This window comes from Peromyscus maniculatus, chromosome 20, assembly GCF_049852395.1.
Source record: "Peromyscus maniculatus bairdii isolate BWxNUB_F1_BW_parent chromosome 20, HU_Pman_BW_mat_3.1, whole genome shotgun sequence".
In the NCBI taxonomy this organism is placed as follows: Eukaryota; Metazoa; Chordata; class Mammalia; order Rodentia; family Cricetidae; genus Peromyscus; species Peromyscus maniculatus.
This window is the reverse complement of record NC_134871.1, coordinates 43,385,551-43,398,423: the sequence shown is the minus strand read 5'-3', so window position 1 is coordinate 43,398,423 and position 12,873 is coordinate 43,385,551. Positions and strand designations below refer to the sequence as shown.

Here is a 12,873-nt window from a genome sequence, read left to right as displayed (position 1 = left end):
GGCAGGCGGATCTCTGTGAGTTCGAGGCCAGCCTGGTCTACAGAGTGAGTTCCAGGACAGCCAGGAGCTGTTACACAGAGAAACCCTGTCTCAAAAAAAAAAAAAAAAAAAAAAATTTAAAAATAAGAAGAAAGAAAAAGGAAAAAGGAAAAAAAAAGAAATGAATGATAGAAATGAGGAGCAGAGGACTAGAGAGAACTCCTAGCAGAGCAAACAGCCCTCCACAGCCTTAGTCCCAGCAAGGTTCAGCCCTTGTCCTGCCCAGAGACCATCCTCTGCCAGCAGTCTGTGGCTGCACCTGCCTGGATGCCCTCATCCCCCACCTGCCGGGGCAGGACCCACCTTTCAGATCCCTCCTCTCTCAGAAACTGGCCTAGCTGTTCTAAGACAACCCACAGCCTTGGGCCAGAAGCCAACCCTGCCCCCCTCCATTCTTCCTGGTCTGAACAGCTGTGGCTCACCCCTCTGTCTAGGGGAGGTGCGGGATTTCTGAGCCCCTAGGCTCCCTCTGGCCCCAGCTCCTCTAGACAGCCAGCAGGGGTGGGGAGGGAGACCGCTCCGCCCCCACCCCACCCACCCCTCTGCCTGTGTCCAAAAGCAGCTGGCTAGCCTGACGTCAGGCCCTGGGAAGGCACTGTCCGTTGGTCACAGACCTGGAGCTTCAGAGCCCAGGCTGAGAGCAGAGGAAGGCACGGCCAGAGCCGGTGAGTTCCCCAGGCATTGCTGACTCCGGGACCCCCAGGCAGGCAGCAGAGATCAGGGCCCCCTCATGACCCAGTCAGGTGACTTAGGGAGAAGAGAAGGGAAAGGAAGAGAAACAGTCCCAGGAAGCGAGTCCACTTCACAGCCCTCTCTGCCACAGAGACAATCGCCTAGACAGACCGAGTGAGTCCCAGAGGGGGAGGGGCAGAAGTGGCACCCTCCCTGCCCCATCGGTGACCCTCGCCCACATTACCCTCTTCGGATTCCATTCATGAAATTGATTACTCATTCGGTCAACACTTGCTTCTCATCTGCTGCCTAGTCCAAAGCCAAGACTGGGTTTCCTCCTCTGTCAAGGCAGCGGCGTGGTCCCTCAAACCAGGTTAGGAAGTGAGGAGACCCACAAGGCACTTGATGAGCTCTGGGTCCCTAGCCACTAGCACCAGGAAGGGGCAAGGCTTGAAGCAGCATCTGTTCTACAGGAAACCACTTCTGTCCTGGCCCAAGGCCTCTGCTCTAGCCTAGGTCCTTCCTCCGCCCTTTTAGGAGTGGGGAAACTGAGGCCAGTTGCTGGATTCTTCTGCTCAGTCCACAACACGGCCTCAAAGTTGATGCTTCCCAGCCGGGCTTGCCCTGGTGTGGCTGCCCTGTGAGAAGGCCGTAGAGCAGGGTCCCGAGGGGGCTGGCTGGCTGGGAACTGGCTGGTGGCCAGAGTGCCTGGAGGGACGGACATGGAGCAGCTGGGTAGCCTCAGGCAGGGCTGAGACAGGCTGGTGGAGGGACGGCACAGCCCGCAGGGTTACCTGCCACTGCCCACCTTCACCTGCTGGCCTCAGCAGCAAGCCACCAGGGTCCTCGGTGCCCCACAGGGGCTGCCCGCCTGTGTGTCTATAAGCAGGTCACTCTGCCAGCACAGAGTGAAGGAAGCTGTGCTTTCTGCTGGGAGCCTTCAGGGGACCTCTTCCATCCTACACAAGCTAGTGTGAAATGGGGGTGGCTATCAGGAACCCCAGAGGGTCAGAGGGGGAACAAAGACTCAGAGATGCGAGGGCGCGGGGGGGGGGGGGGGGGAGGCGGCAGGGGGTGTCTTTCTTGTTTGTTGTTTTGAGACAAGGCCTCATTCTATATCCCAGGCTGCCCTGAAACTCTTTACATAGCTTAGGTTGACTTCAAGGCTGCCACAATCCCCCTGTCTCAGCTTCCAGTGCACCTTTACCGATGTGTGCATTGCATCAGACCCAGTTCCAGCTAACTTGAGAGATGTGTGCATCAGCTCCAATTCCAGCAGGTTTTTGTTTGTGGGGTGGAAAGGGATGTGTTGGTTTGTTTTGTGTTACAGTTCTTGGTTTGGTTGTTTGTTCATTCGGTTGGTTGGTTGATTAGTTGGTTTTAGTTTTCGAGGCAGAGTCTCATGTAGCTCCCGTGAGCTCAAAGGCTCACTGCATCGCTCAGACTTCACACTCACAGTGATCCCCCTGCCCCCACCTCCCAAATTCTGTGATTGCAGGTATGTGCCCCTACGCCCAACTCCAGACGGGTCTTTCAGAAGCACTCACTGGCATTCTCCACAGCTGTCCTGACACAGGCCACCTAGGCCACGCCCTTACTAGTCCCAGTCCAGCCAGATACCACACAAATAAAAACAGAGAGGCAGGTGAACAAAGAGAATGAGCAAGGGAAGTGGGGTGCTCCAGCAGAGCCCCATGAGGAGGTGAAGTAAGCCCCAAGATGTCTGAGTAAGACTCCTTTCATAGGTCTAGTCAAGACCAAGGCCACCATGTACTTAGCATGTACTTAGCATGCCCTGGCTTCTCATAGGATTTTGAATGTATCTGCCCAGCCTTCCCCTACACTATTCCCTTAGATGAGTCTCCTGGCCCTGCTTCTACACCAGCTGTGAGCAGTCTGAGGAGAGGCCACCTCGGTCTAAATCCTTTATGAAGGCCCCGGTTCTGGAGTCCAGTGGGATCCAAGGCCTGCAAAGCTCCCAGCCGTACCTGCAGTCTACAGGGGACGATAGGTGGCTGAGCCAGTCCTTCTGTTGGGGGAGGACCAGCACAGGGCAGGCAGCAGGCCTGGCCTCCTGTGCACCCAGCCCAAACAGAGCCTGGACCTGGGGATTGGAGAGTGCAGAATTCGAACCTAGCACTTCCACCCCTATTGTGTGATGCTGAACATCGGAATAAGCTTCTCCAGGCCCCAATCCCTTCATAACCAAAATAGGATCAGCAGCACCGACTTGGAGTTCCCTTGGGAGGGGGTAGTGAGATCCTTGAGAGTATCCTCAAAGAATCCTGAGACTATATAGCTCTCTCCCCAGGGAGGGGTGTCCAAGGTACCAGGGATTTAAGGAAGCTCAGGCAGAGTTATGTGGAGTACCAAGTGGCTGTGAGTACCAAGAGGCTACACCAGGTGACCCAGGCACAAAGAACAGCATGCCTGGGGTGGAGAACAGTGCGTACAGAAACCATGCCCACCAGGCTAAAGGTCTGTACCTCGAAGAATTAAGCAGCTACCTCTTTGGCCCATCCCAGCAGCCCCTAGAAAGGCTGAATTGGCAAAACGGGGTGTTGGAGGCTGGTGAAGCTGTAGTTGTCCAGGCTAGAGGTAAGCAAGGAACCAGGATGGCAGGGAGACACGCCTGGGAACATCAGGACCTCCAAGTGTGGCCAGTGGTCCCCCAGAAACATGTGGCATCCCCATTAGGAACAAGGACTCAGCTAAATGTTCTCAGATGATGACTTTGGGGAAGTCAGCAAGATACAACCCAGCTCCTATTCTCAACAGTGCTCAGTCTGCTCCCAGAGAAGCTGGGTTAGGGAGTCTTAATGTCCTAACAGTGTTTCAGGGCGCTGCCAGACGACCCAAGGCAAGTCTGGTCCTTATGCAGGACTGAATGAGGAGGAACCAAGGGGCAGCTCAGGCCAACAGAGCACAGTTGATGCTTGATCTAAAGAGGATGCTACCAAGCCTGACACAGTAGTTCACACTTGAAATCTCAGCACTTGGATAGCTAAGGCAGAAGAGTTGCTGTGAGTTCAAGGCCAGCCTATGCTTATATGGTAGGTTCCAGTTCAAGCTGGACTAGAGGGTGACTCTGTCTCAAATCATGCCTCAAAAGTAAGCAGGCAGGTACTTCCCCAGCCATGGCTCTCTTGACCTTAGAAGACCACGTGAGTCTTTATCAGGGTTGCAGGCTGAGCCCTCACAGACTTGTACATACACCCGTAGCCTCAGATCCCCAAGAACCACCCAGCTGCTGCAACTAGCTCCCCTGTTCTCTGCATGGCTCTTGGTCCTACCCAACACAGATGGGGTCCTCAGGACCATGGTTTCCATTCTGTGTGTCCCTGGACAGATGGCTTGCCTCTCCTATAAAAGCTGTTCCTGCCTTGTAGCTATGGAGTACTCATACTCATTCCCAGCCAATGCCTAGAACACCTTAATGCCTGCCCCTCCCAAGTCTGGCACAGTGAAGTCAGGTGGAGCAGGATCCAGAGCCACCCATCAGCTTCCTGGTCCCCATATAGAACCAGGCAGGACAGCCAGCCTGCAGGAGAGCAACTGTTGGGCCACGTGCAAACATCTGGGTGGGTTTGGGCAGAGCCTAAGGAAAAGCCAAGACGAGCCACTCACCACTCACAGGTTGAGGAGAGAAGTAGCCGTGGCCTCCGGTACCCAACATGGAATCCATGGCTAGAGCATTCCATGGCCATGTACTCAGAGCTAGGAAGGACAGAGGTAGCCACCCACACCAATGTTCTGGGCATGGTATATCAGCATGGCCTCAAGGGAGGGAACAGAGTCAGGTGACTTGAGGAGACGTTCACTCTGTCCCTGGAAGCTTCCTGAAAGCTCTGAGAAATCCTGGGAAGGCCGACATGGCCACTCAGGATCCTGCGGCATGCTCACTGTAGCTGTACGGCTCTCTTGTGGGCATTGTGGGCATTTCTCACCAAGCCACACACCACCTCCAGGCCACACCACACCTCCAGGCCTCTCTGCTGGATCTCCTTCATTTATCTAGGTCCCCAGAGTCTTGACTCTGCAAGGTGGAGTGACCCGGAAGGGTTTGGGTGGAGGCAGAGCACGTTTAAAGCAGACAATTAAGGTGTCATGATGTAGTGGGATGGGGACAAACCCAGCAATCTGAGTGAAAGCAAAGGCCTTCCTGGCAGAGGTGTCAGCCTTGCTCAGCTGGTGGACACAGAGGGTACAGATGGAAGCAAAGACCAGTAGCAGGCCTCCAGCTCCACCCTCAGTGCAAGAACGAGGAGTCTGCCCAAGTGAGCAGTGGACAAGACCATGATTGCCAAAGCAAGAAGCCAGCCTTATTCACCCCACAGGCTTTGGCAGGATGGAGGTTCTGTGCTGGGCTCCGACAGCCCGCAGCCCCTAAATGCCCAGATTGGTGGGAAGGCACAGCATGCAGCTTTATAGGGGTAGCCAAGTCACCAAGGGAAGAGCAGAAGGCCGAGTTGAGGGGATGCTCAGAAACTAGGCAGGGATCACGCCTGCAGGAGAGAGGTTTCCCTCTAGCAGGCAAGAGTCCTGGCATTAAAGGTGTTGGTTTTAAATAATAAGCGGTGCTGGTCGAGAAAGGTCAGGAGCCACAACAAAACCCAGTATCAGAGCTTGATTAGGAGGAAGGAGGGGACAGAAGAGAGTGTGGCCAGGCCTAGGGCGGGGACACCTGCGGAGGAGAGAGAGAGAGAGAGAGAGAGAGAGAGAGAGAGAGAGAGAGAGAGAGGGAGTCTGTGTCCAATTTTTTAAGGATTCCCCTGCACATGCGCAGGTGGGCTCATGGAGCTACACCACAAATGCGCTGATTGCATGACTGTGCTGTATGCATTTGTGCAATCACGCAGCACACTAATAACAAGACGAGAGACCCCTTGCTCGGCTACTGAACTGCGCGTGTGGGGTCATATAACTGGAGTGGCAGAATCCTAACACAAGGGACACCCCAGCCTCAGGCTCCTTGGGGAAATGGGTTGCACAGCCCCTCTGAAGTCTGTTTGCATGTGACCTGGGGGACCTGACCCATCACAACCTGTCCCCAGCCATGCCTCAACTGGGCTATAACATGGGAGTTCTGACTCTGGCCACCTGGAGGGAAGAAGAGAAGTTGGCAGCGCCAAGCAGCCTCCACCACATGGGCTCACTCTTTGCTGAGGCCCGCAGAAGGCTTTTCTGGCCCAAGGCAGTGCAGGCCAGGGTGGAGGTAAAGAGGCGTAGTGGTCCCAATAGAAGCCTTCTCCTTTCTCGGGACAGGTGTGGCTGTCAGACTCAGACAAGTCTCTGTGACCTGCTGGCTTGCAGCTTTCCTCATCTTCAAAGGGCCAGGTCTGTCTATGCCTCTCCTTCCTCCCAGACTTCCCCAGGATACATACCCACCAAAAGTCCTCTCCATTGGGATTGGGGGGTCTGGGAGTGGTCACTTAATGATGCAGCAAGGACTTCATTGGGAGGAGAGGTTGGAACTTGGGGAGTCCTTGAGGGAGTATCAGGGGTGGAAGTCATAATGGAGACAGAGGCGGATGACTCAACAGAGAGAAAAAGAAGGTTGGGAAAGCCTGCCAGTATGAGGCCCCAACTGTGGACAAATCCAGAACTCCATGAACACAAACAGGACCAGGTCTTAGAGGCAGACACGATCACTAAGTAACTGGGATCAGGGATCAGGGACCAGGATGTAACGCTATCCTAGACCAGGGTCCAAGTGACCTGGGTCAAGGTTCAGAATCAATCGGACAGGATGAAGACTTGTGTTGCTCGGATGGAGAAACAGGACGTGGTGGGGATCAGAGTTCTGTCTGTGGCTCCGGGTACAACAGATATGTGTGTCTAGGAGGAAGGCACCACACATGAAAGATCGGGGTTCGAGACGTAACCAGGTCAGGATGTGACAGAGATTGGCCTTATGGTGTTTAGGGGCTTGGAGATCTGTGTATGTCAAGTCCAAAAGAAACTCCAGACAGATGAATATCTGGGGTACCTACTAGTGTACCAAAGCTCCTGCTGGCCTCCGGGATGTCTCAGAATCACAAGTACCTGTTCCAGGGTCCATCCTGGCTTTTCTCACCCCAACCCTACCCTAAACTTCTCCAGCTCGTGGGCTTCCCTCTCCTAGGTTCTCATTTCCTTATAACCCTATTTCTTTTTCTTTCTTTTTTTTTTTTTTTTTTTTTTTTTTTTTTTTTTTTTTTTTTTTGGTTTTTCAAGACAGGGTTTCTCTGTATAGTTTTGCGCCTTTCCCGGAACTCACTTGGTAGCCCAGGCTGGCCTCAAACTCACAGAGATCAGCCTGGCTCTGCCTCCCAAGTGCTGGGATTAAAGGCGTGCGCCACCACTGCCTGGCTAACTCTGCTATTTCAACTATTTCCTTTGTCTTTCTGTCTTTGCCCAACCTCTCTTTGTCGTCATCTCTCGCTCTCCTGTTCTCTCCTTTCATGGCCCAGCCCAGTCTGCTGGCCATGTTCAGCTTACTACTTCCTCTGTCTGCTCTGGATTCTTCCAGATGTCCCTGGCTGTATCTCCCTCACATCTACCATAAAAACCTTCCCCTCCACCATACCGTGGAGCGGTCATGCCCTCACTTTATACATCTGGTGCTGAAAACCTCCGTTTACACAGTCTATAATTAGGATCAGGGTTCACTGTATCTCTGGAATCAAGGCTCAGTGTGTAATCAGGATCCAGGCTCAGAAAGGGATCAGAGCTCTTAAAAACAAACAAACAAACAACAAAACAAAACAAAAACTGTCCTTTATATAGCTCCGGCTGTCCTGGAACTCTGTAGATCAGGCTAGCCTCTATCTCACAGCGATCTGCCTGCCTTTACCTCCAGAGTGCTGGAATAAAGGCGTAAACCACCACACCCAATAGAGCTCATTGTTTGACTAAGGTTAGGCTCAGGGTGTGACGTGAATGGAGGCTTCTTAGGTTACTGAGATCAGGGCTCAGTATCTGACAAGGATGAGAGCTCAGTGTGTGAACAGGCCCCAGTCTCAGAGCGCGGCAGGAACCAAGACTCACTGACATACTGAGATGATGACTCAGTAAACAAGTTTTAGAATTTACCGTCACACGACGACGATCTGGGCACGGCTTTATCCAAAGTGAGGGCTCCGATTCTTGGAAGGGAGCATCGGTGTGTGCGGGCCTCCATCCCTCCTCACCTGAGGAGACTCTGGGGTATTCTGAACATGATGGCTCCCGGCTTTCTCAAGGCTCAGGATACCCCAGAGCCCCGCTGGGTTATTGTGTCCTTAGCACCTCAATAGCATGTCTTGTGATTACAGATGGCCCCTGAGAGTTTCTGGGGAGGCAGGACCCTGAGGGCTGGCGTCACCCTGGGACTGATTCCCAGAGGAAGCGCTGTAATGTTTATTGTGAGTCTTTGATTGTGACATTCACCCAAGGCCAGAGCAGACAGAGCCTGGGGAGAATCTACAGAGAATAATCTGTCTTTGTTAGCTCTGGGGTCTTTTCTTCCAGCACATTCTTTGTCTTAAAGCAAGGACCCATCAAGTGTTACTGTCTCCTCCCTGGTGACCTTCTGCGTCCTTGATCCTAAGGTACAACCCATAGTCCCAAGGTGCCAAGTCCTGGCCTCACGCTCCCTTGTGTCCATAGAATACCTTTCCTGCTCCCTACCTGGTGCCTTGGAACCACAGGAAGCCACAGGAAGGCCATACCATTGACTCAGAAAACACTTCTGCCTGGAGGGGCCAAGGGTAAGGACCCTGTGTCCTGGGCAGCACAGAGCTCCTCCTAGAAGCCTCGGTGTGGTAGATGTCCGGGGTACAGGTCTCTGGGACAGAAGGTATGCTGGATGACCTCAGCAGTCACTGACTTCTCTGAGCCTACAGCTAGAGGTGTAGCCCCCAGTCCTGCCAGACCCCACCCTTCAAAGTCAAGGCTGAATCTACTTTGCTGGGATAGACATTGGACCCCCATTCCCCATCTACTGGGAGGCAAGAATCTGTGGCTAGTTCTAGGTTGGGGTGGCCAGAGGGCACCTGCTGCCTGAGGCCATGTGGCCAGGCCCTGGAAGTGGACAGTGCCTGGGCTGTTTATAGCAGCCAGCTCACAAGGGGGATGCAGGGAGCCAGCCTACGGATGAGGAAGGTTTCCCTGTGCCCTGCAAGGGGGTAGGGCAGTGGGCACCAGCAATGCTGCATGTGCCGCCCTCTTCCCAGAGACTCCTTTCTCCTGAAAAACCCCAAAAATGTCCATATTAGGAGGGTCAGCCAGCTGGGGGGGGGGGGGCCTCTGGGATCCTATTAACTCTTCCTCTTTAAATAAAGGGATAAATCAGAGCAGAGTTAAACATGATGGCAGAAACATAAACAGCGGGTAGCTTCGGCCCAACCCCCTGCCCGCCCCACACCACTCTGCACAGAGTCCAGCGTTTATTTGACTCACACCGGAGGCCAGGCAGCTAGGCAGCTAGCTTCGGCTGGGACCTGCCTCCTGGCTCCAGCTCTCAGCATCCATATAGCCTACTTGAGCACCCATTCTCCAGGGAAGGTCCAGAGTGGTGATCTGGAGCTGGTCTGAGAAGAGGTAAGAAAATAGACGAGAGCCCAGGGGCTGGGGCCTTGACACTGGGTGTGGGGCACAGGCAGGGCAAGTAGCTTCTAATCCCCCACGTGGGCCAGCTCGTCTTTGTCCCAGCAGAACTGGTTCATCATCCACCAGCTATGTGTGCAATGCTCCCAGAGGCAATGGGATTCCAGTGGCGTAGAGAAGAAGAGAAATCACCGTAGCAAAGGACTTGCCTACGGAAGTACAGCTAGGACACGTAAGAGCTAGCCAGCCCTGAACTCACACAGGGCTCTTTTCTCTGGAGTCTCGTGAAGTCTGAGGACAGTCCTCCAGGCAAATGTTTGTCTGTCCAGCAAGGACAGTCTCAGGAACCTCAACATCTTGCTCCGTGCACTCAGTATAGCGTCTGGGTGGAATGGAGAGACAAACAAAAGCATGGGTTGGGGAATGCCAGGTACCTGGGATAACTCAGTCTGCTTGCTTCCAGGCTCCTGGGGGTGCACTGACCACTGCCATGCCCTCTGCATCCCCCACGAGGCCCTGGGATGCCGAGCTCCCCAATGCCACTGCAGCAGCATGGGCCAATGGAAGTGTGTCAGAGAGGCCCCTGTTCCACCTGTTTGCCCAGCTGGATGAGGAGCTGCACAGAGACTTCCCCAACCTGTGGTTGGCACTAATGGTCGTGCATGGCACCATCTTCCTGGCCGGGCTGGTGCTCAATGGACTAGCATTGTACGTCTTCTGCTGCCGCACACGGGCCAAGACACCTTCGGTCATCTATACCATCAACCTGGTGGTGACTGACCTGCTGGTGGGCCTGTCCCTGCCCACGCGCTTTGCTGTCTTCTACGGTGCCCATGGCTGCCTGCGCTGTGCCTTCCCCCACGTCCTGGGCTACTTCCTCAACATGCATTGTTCCATCCTCTTCCTCACCTGCATCTGTGTGGACCGCTACCTGGCCATTGTGCAACCCGAGGGTTCCCGCCGCTGGCGCCAGCCGGCCTGCGCCAAGGCTGTGTGCATCTTCGTGTGGCTGGCAGCAGGCGTCGTGACCCTGTCCGTGCTGGGCGTGAAGGCTGGCGGACGATCGTGCTGCCGTGTCTTTGCTCTGACCGTTCTGGAGTTCCTGCTGCCGCTGCTGGTCATCAGCGTGTTCACGGGCCGCATCATGTGCGCACTGTCGCGGCCCGGCCTGCTACGCCAGGGCCGCCAACGCCGCATGCGGGCCATGCAGCTGCTGCTCACCGTGCTTGTCATCTTCCTGGTCTGCTTCACGCCCTTCCATGCCCGCCAGGCAGCTGTGGCGATATGGCCCAATATGCCACGCCACACAACCCTCGTGGCTTACCACGTGGCCGTGACCCTCAGCAGCCTCAACAGCTGCATGGACCCCATCGTCTACTGCTTCATCACCAGTGGCTTCCAGGCCACTGTCCGTGGCCTCTTCCACCAGCGTGGAGAAGAATCCAAACCCAGCAGTATGGATGTGGTCAGCATGCACAAGAGTACCAAAGGTCGAGGCCCCCATCAAATCCTCAGCACTGGCTCCCACACCCTCACCCAGCCTCTGACCAATGGGCCTGAGCCATAGGCAGCAGTGCCCTGCCCAGGGCCTGAGGTCAAGGCTCTGAAAGGTCACCCGCCAGACACACAACCTGGGCCTGGCCAACAAGTTGACATCCTATTGATCCACTGGACATGGCTACCCGGTGTGTTGCATTGACAAACTGAGGCCACTGTGCGGTGATTGATTAGCAATGTCTGCCAGGAGCTCAGCTAGGGGATAATGGTGTGAATGCTGGAGGCCTGCCTTTCCTATGGCTGTGTGGTGTCCAGTGAACACTCAGAAAGGTAACCAGGAGCTGCTTCTAGGCTCCGTTATTTTGTTCTCGGAAGGAGTTCCTCCAGAGAAAGCACAGAGGTGAATGTTCTGAGGACTCCCAGGAGAGTTAAACACAACCAGCAGTCTCCATCACCGGCAGATGGAGAAATAAGAACAGAAGGTCCACGTTTGGGGTTCAGGACTGTTATCTCCAGGGAGTGGAGACACCCCCTCGAGTGCCCCTGGCCTCTCAACTACACCACCGGCCAGCAGAGCAATACAAGTTGACCCACTGTGTGCCAGGATTTAGGTATCTGGCTGACACTTGAACGGCCACAACCCCCCAAAGAAGCTACTTTTAGTTTTAAACTTTTTTTTTCCATGCAGAGGGGGAGGTGACACAGACACCACCCCTGGTCAACGGTAGGGTCAAATCTAAGACCCACTCCCACAGCCTCCAGCATCCCAGCTCCTGCTTCCATGGCTACCTCCCAGATCCGGAAGACCCTCCCCAGGAACGCTCCTGAATCCACTGCCTGATGCCCCAGACTCTGTGAGGCCCCAGCCCTGTCCAGCGGGTGAAGACCTAGGAATAAAGATACAAAGTAACTCAAACTCTGGGCCTCCAACCTAGGGCCTCTGCGCTCCTAGGCTCTCTCCTCTGCCAGCCAGAGCTCCCCTGGAGATGGACTCTGATCACCGTCTCTGAGCGGGACTCCAAGGGGGTCTCATGCTTGTCTGTCTCAAATTCTGGGCTCCTGGTGTTTGGGGGAGGGGTCTGTGGTGTAGGAGCAGGCTCTGAGTCATAATCCCCGAAGCAGGTGAGGTAGGATCTGGGCCCAGATTGTACCCTGGTCTAATGAGAAGTCTCCTATGTTCCAGGGACCTGGGACCTGAGTGGCTGGGCACGGGAGGCAGGTGGGGCAGGGGTAGGGTACAAAGGGTCTCTAACTGGCTCCAGACAGAGTACCCCACCCAAGCTCGGGGAGACTGTGTGAGAGCGAGAAAGCCAGTCAGGGCCCCACTTTCCAGCAAGGAGTCTAGGCTTGGGATAGAGCTGAGAGCTAAATTGCTAGCTCAACATGCATGGGGTGCCCTGGACTCAACTCCCAGTACAGCACAACAGAGCAAAAAACGGACAAGAACCTGAGGTTTGGAGTAAAGGTGTTGTGGGGGCCGTGGGGAGAGCAGAACCCTTGAATAATCAGAGGTCAGTCTTGTCCCCACTAATCCCAATTAGGTGTCTAGGACATCGTGAGACCACTGGGGTGAGATGACAATGGATTGTATTTCTTGGCCGACATGACCTAAAGTCCAGACATCAAAGATATACCAGGAAAGACAGTGGGGCATGGCCCTGCTTGGGGCTACTTCCTGTCTGTAGACCTGAGAAGCAGGGGGCAATATCATGGCACTTTTTTTTTTCTTTTTGGTTTTCTGAGACAGGATTTCTCTGTGTAGCACTGGCTATCCTGGAACTCACTCTGTACACCAGGCTGGCCTCGAACTCAGAGATTTGCCTGCCCCTGCCTCCTGAGTTCTGAGATTAAAGGCATGCTTCACCATCGCCTGGCCATGGCACTCTTTTGTTCTTCTAACCGCCATGTCCCTGACCCTCACTAGAGTCCTCCTTTGGGCCTCATACTGAGGCCCCTCCCCAAACACAAGGTCATACAGAGCCAGAGACTCCAGACTCCATCCCAAGGGATCTTTCAAGTTCCTATAGGCTACTCACATCCCTCCCCCACGGCCCAAGTCTATCTCTGTATAACTTTGACTCCTTCTATGCTATGAGA

At 54.5% G+C, this 12,873-nt stretch overlaps 1 protein-coding gene across 2 annotated transcripts; it reads left to right on the top strand.

Annotated features, from left to right (window-relative positions):
• The first annotated feature begins 626 nt into the window (after positions 1-626).
• On the top strand, positions 627-12,644 carry Gpr20 (G protein-coupled receptor 20). Of its 2 annotated transcripts, none has more exons than XM_076556059.1 (2): positions 627-704; positions 9,743-12,644. In XM_076556059.1, the coding sequence occupies exon 2, from the start codon at positions 9,770-9,772 to the stop codon at positions 10,844-10,846; it is 1,077 nt and encodes a 358-aa protein (XP_076412174.1). In that variant the 5' UTR covers positions 627-704; positions 9,743-9,769; the 3' UTR covers positions 10,847-12,644. The 2 variants fall into 2 exon arrangements, with proteins under 2 accessions (XP_076412174.1, XP_076412175.1); XM_076556060.1 differs by lacking the exon at positions 627-704 and adding an exon at positions 7,821-9,273.
• The last annotated feature ends 229 nt before the right edge of the window (positions 12,645-12,873 follow it).

Excerpts from the sequence above, each read along its gene's own strand:
- Gpr20 (XM_076556059.1), top strand. The coding sequence starts at position 9,770 with ATGCCCTCTGCATCCCCCACGAGGCCCTGGGATGCCGAGCTCCCCAAT.